The following is a 15881-nucleotide window of genomic DNA, read 5'->3' as shown; positions in this document are numbered from 1 at the left end:
GCCTCCTCTGCTCCAGAGAGAACAGCCCTAGCTCACTCAACCTTTCCTCATAAGACCTACCCTCCAAACCAGGCAGCATCCTGGTAAATCTCCTCTGCACTCTTTCCAGCGCTTCCACATCCTTCTTATAGTGAGGTGACCAGAACTGCACACAATATTCCAAATGTGGTCTCACCAAGGTCCTGTACAGTTGCAGCATAACCCCACGGCTCTTAAACTCCAACCCCCTGTTAATAAAAGCTAACACACTATAGGCCTTCTTCATAGCTCTATCCACTTGAGTGGCAACCTTTAGAGATCTGTGGATATGAACCCCAAGATCTCTCTGTTCCTCCACAGTCATCAGAACCCTACCTTTGACCCTGTAATCCACATTTAAATTAGTCCTACCAAAATGAATCACCTCACATTAATCAGGGTTAAACTCCATTTGCCATTTTTCAGCCCAGCTTTGCATCCTATCTATGTCTCTTTGCAGCCTACAACAGCCCTCCACCTCATCCACTACTCCACCAATCTTGGTGCCATCAGCAAATTTACTGATCCACCCTTCAGCCCCCTCCTCTAAGTCATTAATAAAAATCACAAAGAGCAGAGGACCAAGCACTGATCCCTGTGGCACTCCGCTAACAACCTGCCTCCAATCCAAAAATTTTCCATCGACCACCACCCTCTGTCTTCGATCAGACAGCCAGTTACCTATCCAATCGGCCAACTTTCCCTCTATCCCACACCTCCTCACTTTCATCATAAGCCGACCATGGGGGACCTTATCAAACGCCTTACTAAAATCCATGTATATGACATCAACTGCCCTACCTTCATCAACACACTTAGTTACCTCCTCAAAAAATTCAATCAAATTTGTGAGGCACGACTTGCCCTTCACGAATCCGTGCTGACTATCCCGGATTAATCCGCATCTTTCTAAATGGTCGTAAATCCCATCCCTAAGGACCTTTTCCATCAATTTACCAACCACCGAAGTAAGACTAACCGGTCTATAATTACCAGGGTCATTTCTATTCCCTCCCTTAAACAGAGGAACAACATTCGCCACTCTCCAGTCCTCTGGCACCATCCCCATGGACAGCGAGGACCCAAAGATCAAAGCCAAAGGCTCTGCAATCTCATCCCTTGCCTCCCAAAAAATCCAGGATATATTTAATCAGGCCCAGGGGACTTATCGACCTTCAGTTTATTCAAAACTACCAGGACATCCTCCCTCCGAACATCTATTTCCTCCAGCCTATTTGCCTGTAACACCTTCTCTTCCTCAAAAACATGGCACCTCTCCTTGGTGAACACGGAAGAAAAGTATTCATTCATTACCTCGCCTATCTCCACTGACTCCATACACAAGTTCCCACTACTGTCCTTGACCGGCCCTAACCTCACCCTGGTCATTCTTTTATTCCTCACAGAGTAAAAAGCCTTGGGGTTTTCCTTGATCCGACCCGCCAAGGACTTCTCATGTCCCCTCCTAGCTCTCCTAAGCCCCTTTTTCAGCTCATTCCTTGCTAACTTGTAACCCTCAATCGAGCCATCTGAACCTTGTTTCCTCATCCTTACATAAGCTTCCCTCTTCCTTTTCACAAGACATTCCACCTCTTTCGTGAACCATGGTTCGCTCACTCGGCCATTTCCTCCCTGCCTGACAGGGACATACCTAGCAAGGACACCCAATTATTTGTTCCTTGAAAAAGTTCCACTTTTCATTCGTTCCTTTCCCTGACAGTTTCTGTTCCCAACTTATGCCCCCTAATTCTTGCCTAATCGCATCATAATTACCTCTCCCCCAATTGTAAACCTTGCCCTGCCATACGGCCCTATCCCTCTCCATTGCAATAACAAAAATCTTTATGAATTGACAGGTTAATAACTCCCAGGCCATTTGGGATGCAGTTAGGCTTGACAGTAGCACAAAGTTGATGTCGTAAAATTTCAGGTTAACAACTAAATTGGGTTGTTGTCCTAGATTGATTTCACAACCCCTATGCCGTCAAACATACTTAAATTATGAGTCTGTGTTAATGGTGTCAATATGCAGGTAGATTTTGTGATGTTTATGACACCAACAGTGAACTGCACTTGATGGACCTTTTTTATTTCTTCTTTCAACATTAGCCCTTAAAAATCTAAAAAATCTCACCTTATTTAAAGCATTTTTTAAAAGTTAAATTCTGGCAGTCCTAACATTCTTGGTGTCTTGAGTCCATCTGTGTTTTGGCAGATAATTCAGTGTATGAGTGTACAAATGATCAAAGCTGCGCCGTATTTGGACTTCTCCTTTGAAGAAGATGTTTTTTGTTGATGTCTCCTTGTATAAAAACAATGAATTGTAGCCTGTCCTCACCTTTGTTGGCAGTTTGGCAAAAGTTTAATGTTTGTGAACAGCAAATGATTTTGGAAGGATCCTACATTTAAAAAGAAATGCATTGTCTTTTTTTTGAGATATCTAAGCATATTGTGTCAAAATCTAACTCTGATTCAAGAATGACATTTTCCTCCAATTATTCCTTAATGGTCCAAGATTATCAATACAGTACACCCTAATAACTGTTTCGTGTATTAATTGTTCTTGCCTCCTGGCTACTATTTTGCAGCATGGGCAAAAAAAGTCTTCGATGGCATGATAGTTTCCAAAAACTCCAATTTGTTCATATTTTAACTTGAGCACAATTTCTTATCAACAGTTGCTAAAATGTGGAAGTTAACCAATGTGGTGAGTGCTTTTAGATTTTGGAGTTAAGATGGAATAGAACACACAGCAAAGACATAAGATTATGACATGTAAAGAGTACCAATCCAGGTTGGGCTGTCAGCTGGCACACACATCTTTTTTTCCTCTTGGTGCTTTAATTGGTCCTTCTTGAAGATCTTCAAACTACCCACGAGTGTTGCATCAAAATCTACGTGTATCCACGCTTTTTGTCCACCACCTACTAGAATGGCTCCTGTTACAACTGTGCCAGCAGATTAAAAGCCACCAGCATTTCAAAAATTATTTCATAAGATGTGAATCCCAATAACGAGATTAGCAGCTGTAGACAGACTAGAAGAATACAATGTCCTGCTAATAGGGAGCACTTTAGGTGGAGGATTGCACGATCCAGGGAAGGCATATATATGTTAATGTTTTAGAACTTGAGGGGGAGGGGGGACAGACAGCCAATACACAGAAAAAAATGAAAGGGAAATAATATAATTCACACGCTTTTGGTGGAAGCAGGGAGGCAAACTCCATTGAGCAGCTTAAGGAGCAAGGTTTCAGCCAGTAGCCTTTGAGCCTGTTCTAGCTAGCAGACCAGAAGCAAAAGTGGAGAAACCTTCGTGGAGACAGTTTAATCTATATCTTGCTGCACCAACAAGAGACGTTCCCCAGAATAACTTCTCTCTTCCCAACACCAACCAATAAATCTACCACACTGCGTATGATTGAGAAGTCCTGAAAGAGTTCAGATCTCATAAATGTGCTTTTGAGCACTTCTCTTCCCAACCCCCTCCACCCCCCAACTACTGACACATAATGGCTGCAGTGTGTACCATCTACAAGATGCTTTGCAGCAACTCGCCAATTCTCCTTCTACAGTACCTTCCAAAGTGCAACATCTACCATCTTAAAGGGCAGCAGATACATGGAAACATCACCATCTGCAAGTTCCCCTCTAAGTCGCATACCATCCTGACTTGGAAATATATCGCTACCTTCACTGTTGCTGAATCAAAGTGCTGGAACTCCCTTCCTAACAGCACTGTGGGTCTACCTATAATACATGGACTGCAGCAATTCAAGAAGGTAGCTTGTCACCACCTTCTCGTGGGCTGTTTAGGGATATTAAATACTGATCTAGCCAACGATGCCCACACCTTGTGAATTTTTTAGAGTCTGTGCAGCCAGAAGTAGTTGACGAGTGGCCCAAGGCCTCTATAGCACTGCTGCAAGTGACACTGAGATAATTTCTTACCCAAATGAAATAGATGAGGTAAATCTTCTTACCGAGGTAAACTGACAATAGAATAAGGAGCTATTTGTTAAACAGGTGAAAATGTAAGAATATCAGGAATAATCATTCTCGAGAATAGGTATGTTGCAACATACTGGAGGTGAAGCTTTTGCTGATTAAAGGCTAGTTGGATGGAACGTAAGCAGTCTAAAACCTGTTGCTCATAATATTGGGCCACAGTATGAAAGACTGATTTTAACACACGCTGGCTTTCTTGCTCTGGGAAGCCATGGACTTTAACTCCATGGACTATGTATGCAAAGTAGAGCAGCTCTCTGACTATCTCTCCTTAGCCGCCTCTCCTGAAGTTTCTAACTCTTGGGTGCAGCATAGTTCCACATGGTTCGGGCATCAAGGGTAACTAGTACAAGTATATCCATTGCTGTCTGTGAACTTGGTGAGCATCAAGAAGCCATTGAACAACAGGGAGCATTATAATCAGCTCTGCTCCTATTCTGTTGTCTATGCATCAAGAGGATGGATCTAAAGTGATTTATTTTCCCCCTCTTCTGGTGCTGCAAGGCTAATTTAATCATCCCTGCTGCTGTTGTGGCTGAGACCAGCTTAATTCACACATGCTGAAAATTGAACTGCAATTCAATTCCATCAAGGCACAAAAACTCAAAAGGAAAAGCCAGTCAACCATGGCTAACAAAGGAAGTTAAGGATTGTATCAGATTAGAAGAAAAGGCCTATAAAGTTACTAGAAGTAGTCGTAAACCTGAGGATTGGGAGGATTTTGGAATACCGCAAAGGAAAACTACAAAACTGGTAACGACAGGGAGAATAGAATATGAATGTTAACTAGAAAAAAATAGGACTGTAAAAGCTTCTGTACATATGCAAAAAGGAAGTATTTGGCTCAGATAAATGGTGGTTCTGTTACAGACAGAGTCTGGAGAAATTGTAATGAAAAATGGTAGAAATCTAAATGATTACTTTCTGTTTTCACTCGGGAAGATGAAGGAAATCTCCCAGAATTAAGAGACTCGAGGGACTGGGGAGAATAAAGAATTAAAGGAAATTTGTATTGGTAAGAAGGTTTAAAAAGTAGTTCCAGAATAGAGAGGGGAAAATCACTTTAGATCCCTTCTTGATGCATGGATATTCTACACCCCAGAATGTTGAAAGAGGTGGCTGTGGAGGTCGTGGATGTATTGGTGATTATCTTCCAAAATTAAATACGTTCTGGAATGTTCCTGCAGATTGGAAGTTAACAAATATCACCCCACTATTTAAAAAGGAAGGAGAGAGAGAGAAAACAGGCCTGTTAGCCATGAATCAATAATAAGGAAAATCCTAGAATTTTATTCATTCATGGAATGAGAGTGTAGCTGGCTAGTCAAGCATTTATTGCCCTTGTTTAGCGTGCATTTAGAAATCAATTCTATGGATCTGGAGTCATCCGTAGGCAGATTAGTGAACCAGATGGGTTTTTACGACATGGTCATCATTAGACTTTTTAATCTCAGATTTTTATTGAATTCAAACAACTTCATCTACTGTTGTGGAATTTGAACTTGGGTCCTCAGAGCATTACACTGGGATTACTAGTCCAGTGACAATACCACCATGCCACCACCTTCTATTCTAAAAGATGCGATAAATGGGCTTGGATAGTCATAGTCTGGTGGGCATAGTAAGGAGGAATTTATGAATGGGAAATCATGCTTGACTGACCTGTTGGAGATTTTGAGACTGTTACTAACAGGGATTGAACGCAGGTCCCTGGTGCTGTGAGGCAGCATCACTGACTACTGTGCCTCTGTGCCGCACCAAATACTGGTCTAGCCAATGATGCCCACATTCCATGAATGCACATGCAAAAACAAAACTTCTGTAATGGCTCAACGAATACTGAACTAATTCACATCGATTTATGCATTTTGGCCATTTGTTTGCAGTGATTACAAGGACCTGGCATACAAAAGATTAATGTGGGACTAGGTGTAGTACTGCCCACCCACAGTATGATGTAAAGGGACACATGACCTTAATCTAGAAGGCAAGCCTGGAGTGAACTCCTCATTTAGACTTTTTTCTGTATACTCAAAGAACATCAAATCAACCAAAATGCCATTCCATGGGAGGGGGCTACGATACATCCTAGCACCCACTGGTTAGGGAAGGCTTGAAACACGGGCAGACCCAATGTGCTCTGTCCGAGGCCACCCAGCTGTGAATGTAGCTATTACACAGGGGCAGACATCCCCACGATTTCCCACTGCCTCGACCTGTTAATAGCCATCTTGGCAAGACCCAGGAGCAGGATTACAAGGAAGTCCTCCTCCTCTCCCTGCCCCCATCTCCATTGGGTGTCCAAAAATTAGGACCACGGGCTGAAGTACAACAAAATATTGGGGAGCAGCCCCTTCAAATAATGTAAAAGGGGCTGCAATCTTGGGCTATATCTGTCCAGCACATCGTCAACTCTGGTCACCCCACTGGCCCTGACCCCCTCTTTCATCAACCAGCTGAAACCGTATTGATGGGTGTGTGGATTCCTGAGCAGTGGATCTTTGACGATTCCTGCTACTCCTGATGGGAGTGAAGTACACAATGAGGGGACCAGATTTTAATCCATTCCCTATTGAAGACAGACAACTCCTGAAAGGAGGCATGGAGATCTCCCAGATCTGTACCTAACTGAATGGCTTGCTAAGCTATTTGCGAGAGCCTTTAAGGGTCAACCACATTGCTGTGGCTCTGGAGTCACTTTTAGGCCAGACAAGGGGAGGACGGCAGATTTCATTTCCTAAAGGACTTTAGTGAACCAGATGGATTTTTCCGACTTTCGACAATGGTTTCATGGCCATCCATAGATCTTTAATTCCAGAAATTTTTTATTGAATTCAAATTCCACCACCTGCCATGATGGGATTCAAACCCAGGTCCCCAGAACATTATCTGGGACACACTAAAGCCAAGTGGCACCGGTGATGGGTGGAAAGGTGGTCAATGGGATGCCGATCAAGTGGCCTACTGGTACAGAATAGTGTTGAGCTTCTGGAGTGCCAAAGCCATGCTCTTCCAGACAGGTAAAGATTAGTTCTATTCCTAACATGTGTCTTATAGTTAGTGGAAAGCATTTGGGATGCACGGAAGTGAGTCATTCATTGTTAAAGTTCCCAGCCTCTGGCCTGGTCTTGGAGCTACAGTAATTAAGTGCCTTGACCAGTTGAGCTTCTGGTCAGTGGTGATGGTGAAGGAATTGACTGATAATGTCATTGAATGCCAAAGGAAATGATTAGACCATCTCTTGTTGGGGATGCTCACTGCCTGGCAATTAACGCTTATGTTATTGTTAGTTTTCAGCTCCAACCTCAATGCTGTCCAGGTCTTGCTGCATGGGGACACGAACTGCCTCATTATCTGAGGAATTACGGATGGAACTGAGCACTCCAATCATCAGCTAACTTCCCCATGTCTGTCAGTGTATTAGTAAGATTCATAAACCGATCAATGACCCAAGCCAATACAGGGATTTAAAATAACTGTGGTGCTGGCTGTAACATTGACATTTTGAAGTATTGATCTGTTGACCCTTTGGCAGTTGCACACTAATTTTGAGAATCCGTTCGGTAAGCTTCCACTCCTGGAGAAAGTTAGGATCCAAGGTGTGTGCTTATGGCGTTGTCCTCAAGGTATCAGTTGATACTATATTGATGGTAACAAAGTGTAACGTATCAATTTCGTACCCATCAGAAAAATCATCTTTGGTAATCGTGATGTAGCCTATTTTACATTTTCATTCATGCTGGAGAGCATGCTGAAAGAAGGTATTAACATAATCATGTTCATGTAATTTTACCAGTTTGTATTTTGATTTCAAGTGAAGAAAGCTGAATGGGTTCCTTTGTCTGATTCCGTAGCTTCCATTCAGCAGGTTTCATTTTTTTCTCATTTCTATATCTTGCATTCTTTGCGGTAAAGTAAAATGCCTTAATGCACTTTTCTCTTGCACAAAAGGTCATTTTGCTGCTCGCATTATTTAAAATGGAACTTTAAATTGCATTGAAAGTGCCCTAATTTTAATCTGTATTCAGCTGTCTTAAATATTGCAATAAAACTGAATGAGGTGAGTTACTTCCCGACAGGTTCAAAGTGCAGTAGAGCGTGAAGTATACTTTTATTCACTCAAATATTGCTTTTAAAGCAGTTCATTTTTCCTCTTGGGCATTGATATATTTAAAGCACTGTTGCTTAATTCATAGGTTTCACTGTCATGTCACCTGTGGTGCAATTGTACTGTAATTACATTCTGATATGTGGTAAATTGGGCGGTGTGACAAAATTAAAGAAATGTAGCTACCTATAGCTTAGTTATAAAATGTGTTATTGTGAACTGACAGTATATAACAGTTTAATTGGTTAATAACACCCTAAGTTTAAAAATGCAGTGGTAAATTAATATTTACAGTTCTAGAAAGTTGGGGCGCATAGTCATAAAAACAACGATTTTGTTTTACTTTCCAGAAAGCAAGTCGTTCATAAGTATGAGCAAATTAAAGAACAGGGTGTTGTCAATCTATCAAGATGCCAATTATTAATGGTTGTGAAAGTACAGGTCAACCACTATTTGAGGGTTTTCTTCAGAACTTTTGATAATTGAAGAAGAAATTTTTTCACAAACCAGGCTATCATTTAGCAACCTCCAAAGATGGAAGGAAATTCTATGGAAGAACAAACCTGGGTCACATTCTTTGCATCTTTAATTATAGAGAGATTGCTAAGTGAAGTTGACCTTTCATTTGCTTTAAGGAAAGTGCCATGACATTTGGGAAGGGGGAACCTAAAAGAATGAAACTGGAAGAAAAAACTAGTAAATTGATGAATAGTAATTAATATATTCTAAAATTGCAAGCAACTTTTGGTACCGGCGGAGAGTTTTTGGTGTAGTTTGTTGGTGTAATAGAACTTGCAAAATTTGACTTTGTTTTTTTTCCTCCACAGGAATCTTTTGGATAAAGATACATTCTCAAAATCCGACCCATGTGAGTACTGAGCATTTTATGCATCATAATTATTTAACTCTGTTTTGGAATCAAAGTGGCAATGCTCATGTAATTTGCTTTAGCCAAAAATAAATAAATAACTTTGGACAGATTCCCCCCATTCAAATGTGTGTATTGCTGAACGCATCACCAAATCGGAACAGGAAAGGGTTGGGGGTGAGAACAATATGATCAAGAACATCAACTTCAGTCTCTACTTGAAACTGAAGAACTTTATAATATCTATCGGAACTCGATGGGCTGAACAGCAGTTTGTGTAGAAAGTTCCATAGGAATTCAATGAAGCTTTTCCCAAATGTAACATTTAAAAACAAAATATTCCCAGGATAGTCACTGACCAGGCCAGCATTTGTTGTCCATCCCTAATTGCCGTTGAAGGTGCTGGTGAGTCTCCTTCCCAGATATGCTGCAGTCCATGTGGTGTAGGTACAACCACAGTACTGTTAGGGCGCTCCAGGATTTTGACCCGACAACAGTAAAGGAATGGTGATATATTTAGCATGGTGCATGGCTTGGAGGGAAAATTGCAGGTGGTGGTGGTCCTATGTATTTTCTGCCTTTTGACCTTCTAGGTGTTAGAAGTTGAGGGTTTGGAAGGTGCTGTCAAAGAAGCAAATCAATATAACACATGTTTTTAAAAAAAATTTACTTTCTTAAAAGTAAAGCCATAAATTGCAAGGTAAAATGGAGAGATTTGATCTCACAATGAAACACACACACACAACAAAGGACAAATCTTTAACAAGCAAGGACTTATTCTGTCAGTCAAGAATTTAATTGTCATGAATCCAGTCATGAAATAGGCAGTGAACTCAAATTGGTGTTTTTGTTTTTTTCTTGGCCTAAAACAATGAAAGCAAGTGTGCCTCTGAATTCTGTGCAAAACACATTCCTGTGTTTGGAGAAATAATTAAATTATTTCCCTCATCTAGAAGTCTCCTCCCAGTATTGTGGATGCAAATTCTTGTAGCCGCAAGTGCTAAAGCAGTTTTGTGACTTTCAGAATTGTTATGGCATAGAAGGAGGCCACTCAGCCCATCCTGTTGGCGTTGGCGATCCAAATGATGCTCGTGGCATTGCCCCCACTTTTTTCCCGTAACCCTACAGATTCTTCCTTTTCGGATAATTGAATTCCTTGATTGAAAGTGAAAGCTATATAGCGAACAAATAAGCTGCAGATCTCATATCCATTCCTTGGTTGAAGTAGCATTTCAATTAGTTTCTGGAGCCTGAGGGGGGGGGGGAAAAAGGAAACAAGAAATTAGCTGGAAGATTATAATTGATGCAACATTCTTGTCTAATGTTTTACACTCAATGATTTCAAGAGCAGCTTCTGCAACTAATAAAATATTGTGAATAGTGCAATTGATTACTCGTTGTTAGCATTTTATACATGTAAAAATTGGCCTGATGCTGTACTATGCAACTGGCAGTAACAAACCGAATAACATGTACTGGGGCAAAACACTGAAGTGGTTTTGAACTGCTTAGAATGATCACGATATTAACAGTTTCCTAGGTGCTTTTATGTCCCTTTTCACTCATCGGGCCCGATTTCCCCCAAAAAAGTTTGAAGTGCTGAATTCGCAGGGAAAAATGGTGTAAGTCACGATTGTTTTTTCAGTGGGAGTTCAGACTTGAATCTCCCACACGCTGTGCAATGCAGAGGTCACAATCGTGAATGTCATTAAAAGCTCAGTGGGTGGGCCTATTCACGCCGGAATCGAACAGTTCCGGAACTCTGTGCAGGTGCCCCCCACTCCCCCCCCCGTGAAGATCGCTGGCCTCCCTCCAGCTCCAATCAATCCCAAAGCAGAGTGGCAGTGGACCCCACCCCTTAACACTGCATGATGCCTGGTGGGCAGTGCCAAGGTGCACCCTGAGCATGGGCACTTTGCCCCCTGGGCAGTGTTGGGGGCACAGGCTGGCACTGCCAGGGTGTCCATGCCTGGGGGGGCACCGATTGGGCCCTCCCCCCCCCCCCCCTTCACTCCAGCGGGATCTCCCGCTAGTTTCCTGAACATGGGGAGCTACTCTCAGCCCCGCTGGAGTGAAATACTCCTGGTGGGGTGGGAGGTAACATTGGGCCTGGAGATTTCAGTCCCGGGCCCGATAATGACATTTAAGTTGCATGAAAAATAGATTAAAATCACCTTGCGTGGTCTTCCCGCCAGTTTCCAGCGTGGTCTCGACCGCACATGCTCTCTGGCTATGGGAGACGCACATGCATCAGGAACGCATGCACGAATACCGCAAAATGGCTGACATGCGCATCTCCCAACCTGACGCGCCAAAAAACGTGCATGTCGCGATGGGGGAATCGGGCCCAACATCTTCTCGAGTATCAGTAATAGGATTGGAGCCAGTCTGAAAGAAAAACACAAAAAATGAATTAATTTTATTCTTTCATGGGACATAGACATCACGGGCAAGGAGGCATTTGTTGCCCATCCCCAAAGGACAATTGCTCTTCAAGTGAGTGGTTTGCAAGACTATTTCAAGAAGAGAGTTTAAAAAAACAACCACATTGCTAGGAGTTCGCAATCACATGTAGGTCAGACCAGGTAAGGTTGGAAGATTTCTTTCCCTAAAGGTCTTCAGTGAGCCAGATGGGATTTTACAGCAATCCATAGGTTCATGGTTACCATTACTGACGTTAGCTTTACATTGCAGATTTATGAGGAACTTTCACACAAAAGTCACCATTTGAAAGAACGCACCCTGGTGGTAGAACTTTAAAGTGCTGAGGCTCTTCTCTCATAAACTCCCTCCCTAAATTCTCTCCCTGCCTTGCTATATCTTTTCAAACTTTCGAAAACCTATCCTTTCTACCAAGCTCCTGGTCAACCCATTTAAACATCCCCTGGTTCCATTCTGTATCAAAAGCTGGGTCAAAGAGTTAGGTTTTTAAGGAGTGCCTTGAAGGTGGAAAGCTGGGTGAAGAGGAGGGGGGATGGGGTGGGGATTACGGAGCTTGGAGCTGAGGCATCTAAAGGTGTGGTAACTAAAGATGGAGGCATTAAATGGGGGATGGTTGAGGCTAGAATTAGAGGAGTACAGCTATTTTGGAGGATTGGAAGGCTGGAGATGGGGGAGGGTTGATGTCATGGAAGAGATTTGGAAACCAAGGTGAGAACTTTAAAATTTGACATGTTGCTTAACCCAGAACTGGTATAGGTCAGTGAGTGCAGAATGATGGGTGAACAGCATTTGCTGCAAGTTGGGACACAGGCAATAGAGCTTCAGGTAGCCTTCTGTTAATGGAAGATGGAACACAGGAGGGCAATTGGGAGTGCCTGGAAGAATCCAGTCTGGAGATAATAAAGGTGTGGAGGTTTTCAACAGCTGAGGCAGGGTGTATTCTAATAGTGGAATAGTCACTCTTGTGGGTAAGTAGATGAAAACTCCTCTCTGGGTCAAGTATGATACCAAAGCCACAAATAGTCTTATTCAACCTCAGACAATTGGCAAGTGATGGAAGGAGTTAGTGGCAGGGACCAAAAACAATGGCTTTGGCACCTCAAAATTCATGTAGAAGAAAGTTCTGCCCATTCAATATTGAATGTCAGCCTTGCCGTCTGGCAATCCAGCGACAGTGGAGAAGTCGAGAAAGGTGGTGATAGTTGGTGTCATCAACCTAAAGAGAAAATTGAATTTATGATTTGAGATGAAGGATAAGCATATTAATGTGTAAGGGTGGGGCAAGGGTAGAGCCTTGGGGGACACCAGAGATAACTCTGGGAGTGGGAAGAGAAACCATTGCAGGGTGATTAGGCATCTGACTATGATTCAGTAGTTAAGAAGTGAACAAAGGGAATGCAGACCCAGCTAGCTCGGCAGTAATGGAGAATTTAAAAAAAAATTTGTTCGTGGGACAAGGGCATCGCTGGATGGCCAGCATTTACCCATCCCTAGTTGCCTGAGGGCAGTTAAGAGTCAACCACATTGCTGTGGCTCTGGAGTCACATGTAGGTCAGACCAGGTAAGGATGGCAGATTTCTTTCCCTGAAGAACGTTAGTGAACCAGATGGGTTTTTCTGACAATGGTTTCATGGTCATCAGTAGACTCTTGATTTCAGATGTTTTTTATTGAATTCAACTTCCACCATCTGCCGTGACGGGATTGGAACCCAGGTCCCCAGAACATTAGCTGAGTTTCTGAATTAATAGTCAAGAGACCATACCACTAGGCTGTCACCTAGTTTGAGGAGGGATAGTTTGTTTTGTTGGTCACTTAAAATGTTGTAGAAGTAACCTGGAGGCAGAAATAGCAAGTGTGTTAATTGTAAAGTTAAAGTTTATTTATTAGTCACAAGTCGGGCTTGCATTAACACTGCAATGAAGTTACTGTGAAATTCCCCTAGTCGCCGCAGTCTGGCACCTGTTTGGGTCAGTGCACCTAACCAATGCACGTTTTTCAGGATATGGGAGGAAACCGCAGCACCTGAAGGAACCCACACAGACACGGGGAGAATGTGTAAACTCCACACAGATAGTGACCCAAGCCGGGAATCGAACCAGGGTCCCGGGCGCTGTGAGGCAGCAATGCTAGCCACTCTGCCACCGTGCCGCTCCACTAATTGTGCATATGTTGCTGAACCTGGCCATCCAATAGGAGTGGGGGGCTGCAGCTACAGATTTTCAGAAATATTTCTTTGCAATTGGGCAGACAAATAACAAATCACATTTAATATTATGTCTACCATTTCCCAGAAGTTTAAAATAATCACTATGTTCAGACTCAAAATGCTGGAGCTTCCAGCTCTCCCCATCTCTCCCCATCTCTGATGGACTGATGTATTGTTATTGGACACCTGGATAAATATTCTCAAAACAGTTAGTTCCTCGCTCTTTATGAATAATATTGCATAGCAATATCACAAATGCAAAGTATTGGAAGAAAGAATGATCAATAGAAACTAAATAATAATGAATAACATTAGCACATGGAGAATTTGAAGCATGCTAAGGGTAGTAGTGCAAGTGTCACTTTGAATATGAGTCAATGTGGCGATGCAATATAAAATACAAAAGGAGAATTAGGGTGAATAAGAAATAAAATGCAGTGAAAATAGTGCCATTCATATCCTCTGGACAATCAAAAATGATTTGCGACCAATGAATTACTTGTGTGTAGTCGTTGTTATGTCGGCCACAGACTTTTAATTTTATAGCAAAGTCCCACAGGTAGCATCTGAGGTAAATTTGACAATCTGTTATGATGTTAATGGGGGTGAAATGCTGGTCAAGACACCTGGGCAACCCCCCACTGTTCTTCATTGAATAGTGCCATGAATAAGCAACCTCTATAAGAAATTATCTTAGTGCAGCATTATTTCAGTAAGAAGTCTCACAACACCAGGTTAAAGTCCAACAGGTTTATTTGGTAGCAAATACCATAAGCTTTCGGAGCACTGCTCCTTCGTCAGATGGAGTGGATATCTGCTCTCAAACAGTGCACAGACACAGAAATCAAGTTACAGAATACTAATTAGAATGCGAATCTCTGCAGACAGACAGGTCTTAAAGGTACAGACAATGTGGGTGCCACGCACAAATACACCTCCACCCACATTGTCTGTACCTTTAAGACCTGTCTGTCTGCAGAGATTCGCATTCTAATTAGTATTCTGTAACTTGATTTCTGTGTCTGTGCACTGTTTGAGAGCAGATATCCACTCCATCTGACGAAGGAGCAGTGCTCCGAAAGCTTATGTTATTTGCTACCAAATAAACCTGTTGGACTTTAACCTGGTGTTGTGAGACTTCTTACTGTGCTTACCCCACTCCAACGCCGGCATCTCCACATCAGCATTATTTCAACAGAGCACTGATGTGTCAGCCTAGATTATGTGCTCAAGTCTTCAAATGAGGTTGAACCACAACCTTCTGACTCCGATGAGAGCTGAGCCAACCTGATACTGTTCCAAGTTTGTCTGTAGAAGTTATGTTAAACTTCACAATGCAGTAATCAATCAAGTCACCAGACTTCAAAAATGATTTGCCGGTATTGGAAGATGTGCAGAGTGAATGACATTTGCAAATTGGATGAGCTTTGAGGGAGCATTAAGGAAGCTGAACCTATACAGTCCAGACAGATGATTAAACAGGGATTTTATTGAGGTATATAAAATATCAGATGGCATTGACAGGTGAACCCAGAATATAACATTTAGGTCAGTCACGCAGTAGAAAAAGATAAATCGGTAAAATGGAAATTTCCATAAGCTTGGAATAGAAATCACCTTAAACATTCGGAATGATCTACTGGATAAGAAAGTAGAATCAAAGACAATTAAGGCAGTGATTTTTCAACTTGGCACTGAAGCATATCAATGTTAAAGGTGCCCCATTTTTCCATTCCATTTTGTTGCATTTGACCTGCAGTGCCAGTTTAATGCTCAAGAGAAGATGAACCTTTCAAACAGTAAAGAAATTAAATCAATCGACCCAATGTCTTTTTGTCATCTGAGCTTTTACTTACAATAGTGAGAATATGAGACAGAGAAACTGAGTTCAGTAACAGAATTGAGCTTTTTTGAACAGATGCATCTACCTGTTTATAAGACCAAATTGGCACAACACTGGGTGCTTGCATGTCGTTTTGACTTGGCATTTATGCCAATTGAGAAGTATTTCTTTCCACTCTAGTAGAGAGAGAGAGAGACTCAAAAACCCTATCCTGGGATCTTTCATTTGTCACCTGTTTGAGTACAAAGTTGTATTTGTGCGTGGCAGCCAAGATGTCAAATTTATTGTCACTGCACTCTGCTCATTTTTGCCGTAAAACCCAGTTAACAACCAGACCTGATATGCCAGGTAAGCAAAGATGAGCAATTTCACATTGAGATGCAGATGT

The 15881-nt window shown here is 42.1% G+C and overlaps 1 protein-coding gene across 3 annotated transcripts in view; it reads left to right on the top strand.

Annotated features, from left to right (window-relative positions):
- Positions 1-15881, top strand: part of LOC144479268 (copine-8) — a 652766-nt gene that overhangs the window by 60146 nt on the left and 576739 nt on the right. For all 3 annotated transcript variants that reach the window (XM_078197938.1, XM_078197940.1, XM_078197939.1), the window contains exon 2: positions 8961-9001. In XM_078197938.1, coding sequence (XP_078054064.1) covers positions 8961-9001 — 41 coding nt within the window. The remainder of the gene's footprint in view (positions 1-8960; positions 9002-15881) is intronic.

Source organism: Mustelus asterias, chromosome 25 (assembly GCF_964213995.1).
Source record: "Mustelus asterias chromosome 25, sMusAst1.hap1.1, whole genome shotgun sequence".
In the NCBI taxonomy this organism is placed as follows: Eukaryota; Metazoa; Chordata; class Chondrichthyes; order Carcharhiniformes; family Triakidae; genus Mustelus; species Mustelus asterias.
The sequence above is the reverse complement of the archived record's forward strand: the minus strand, read 5'-3'. Positions and strand labels throughout refer to the sequence as shown.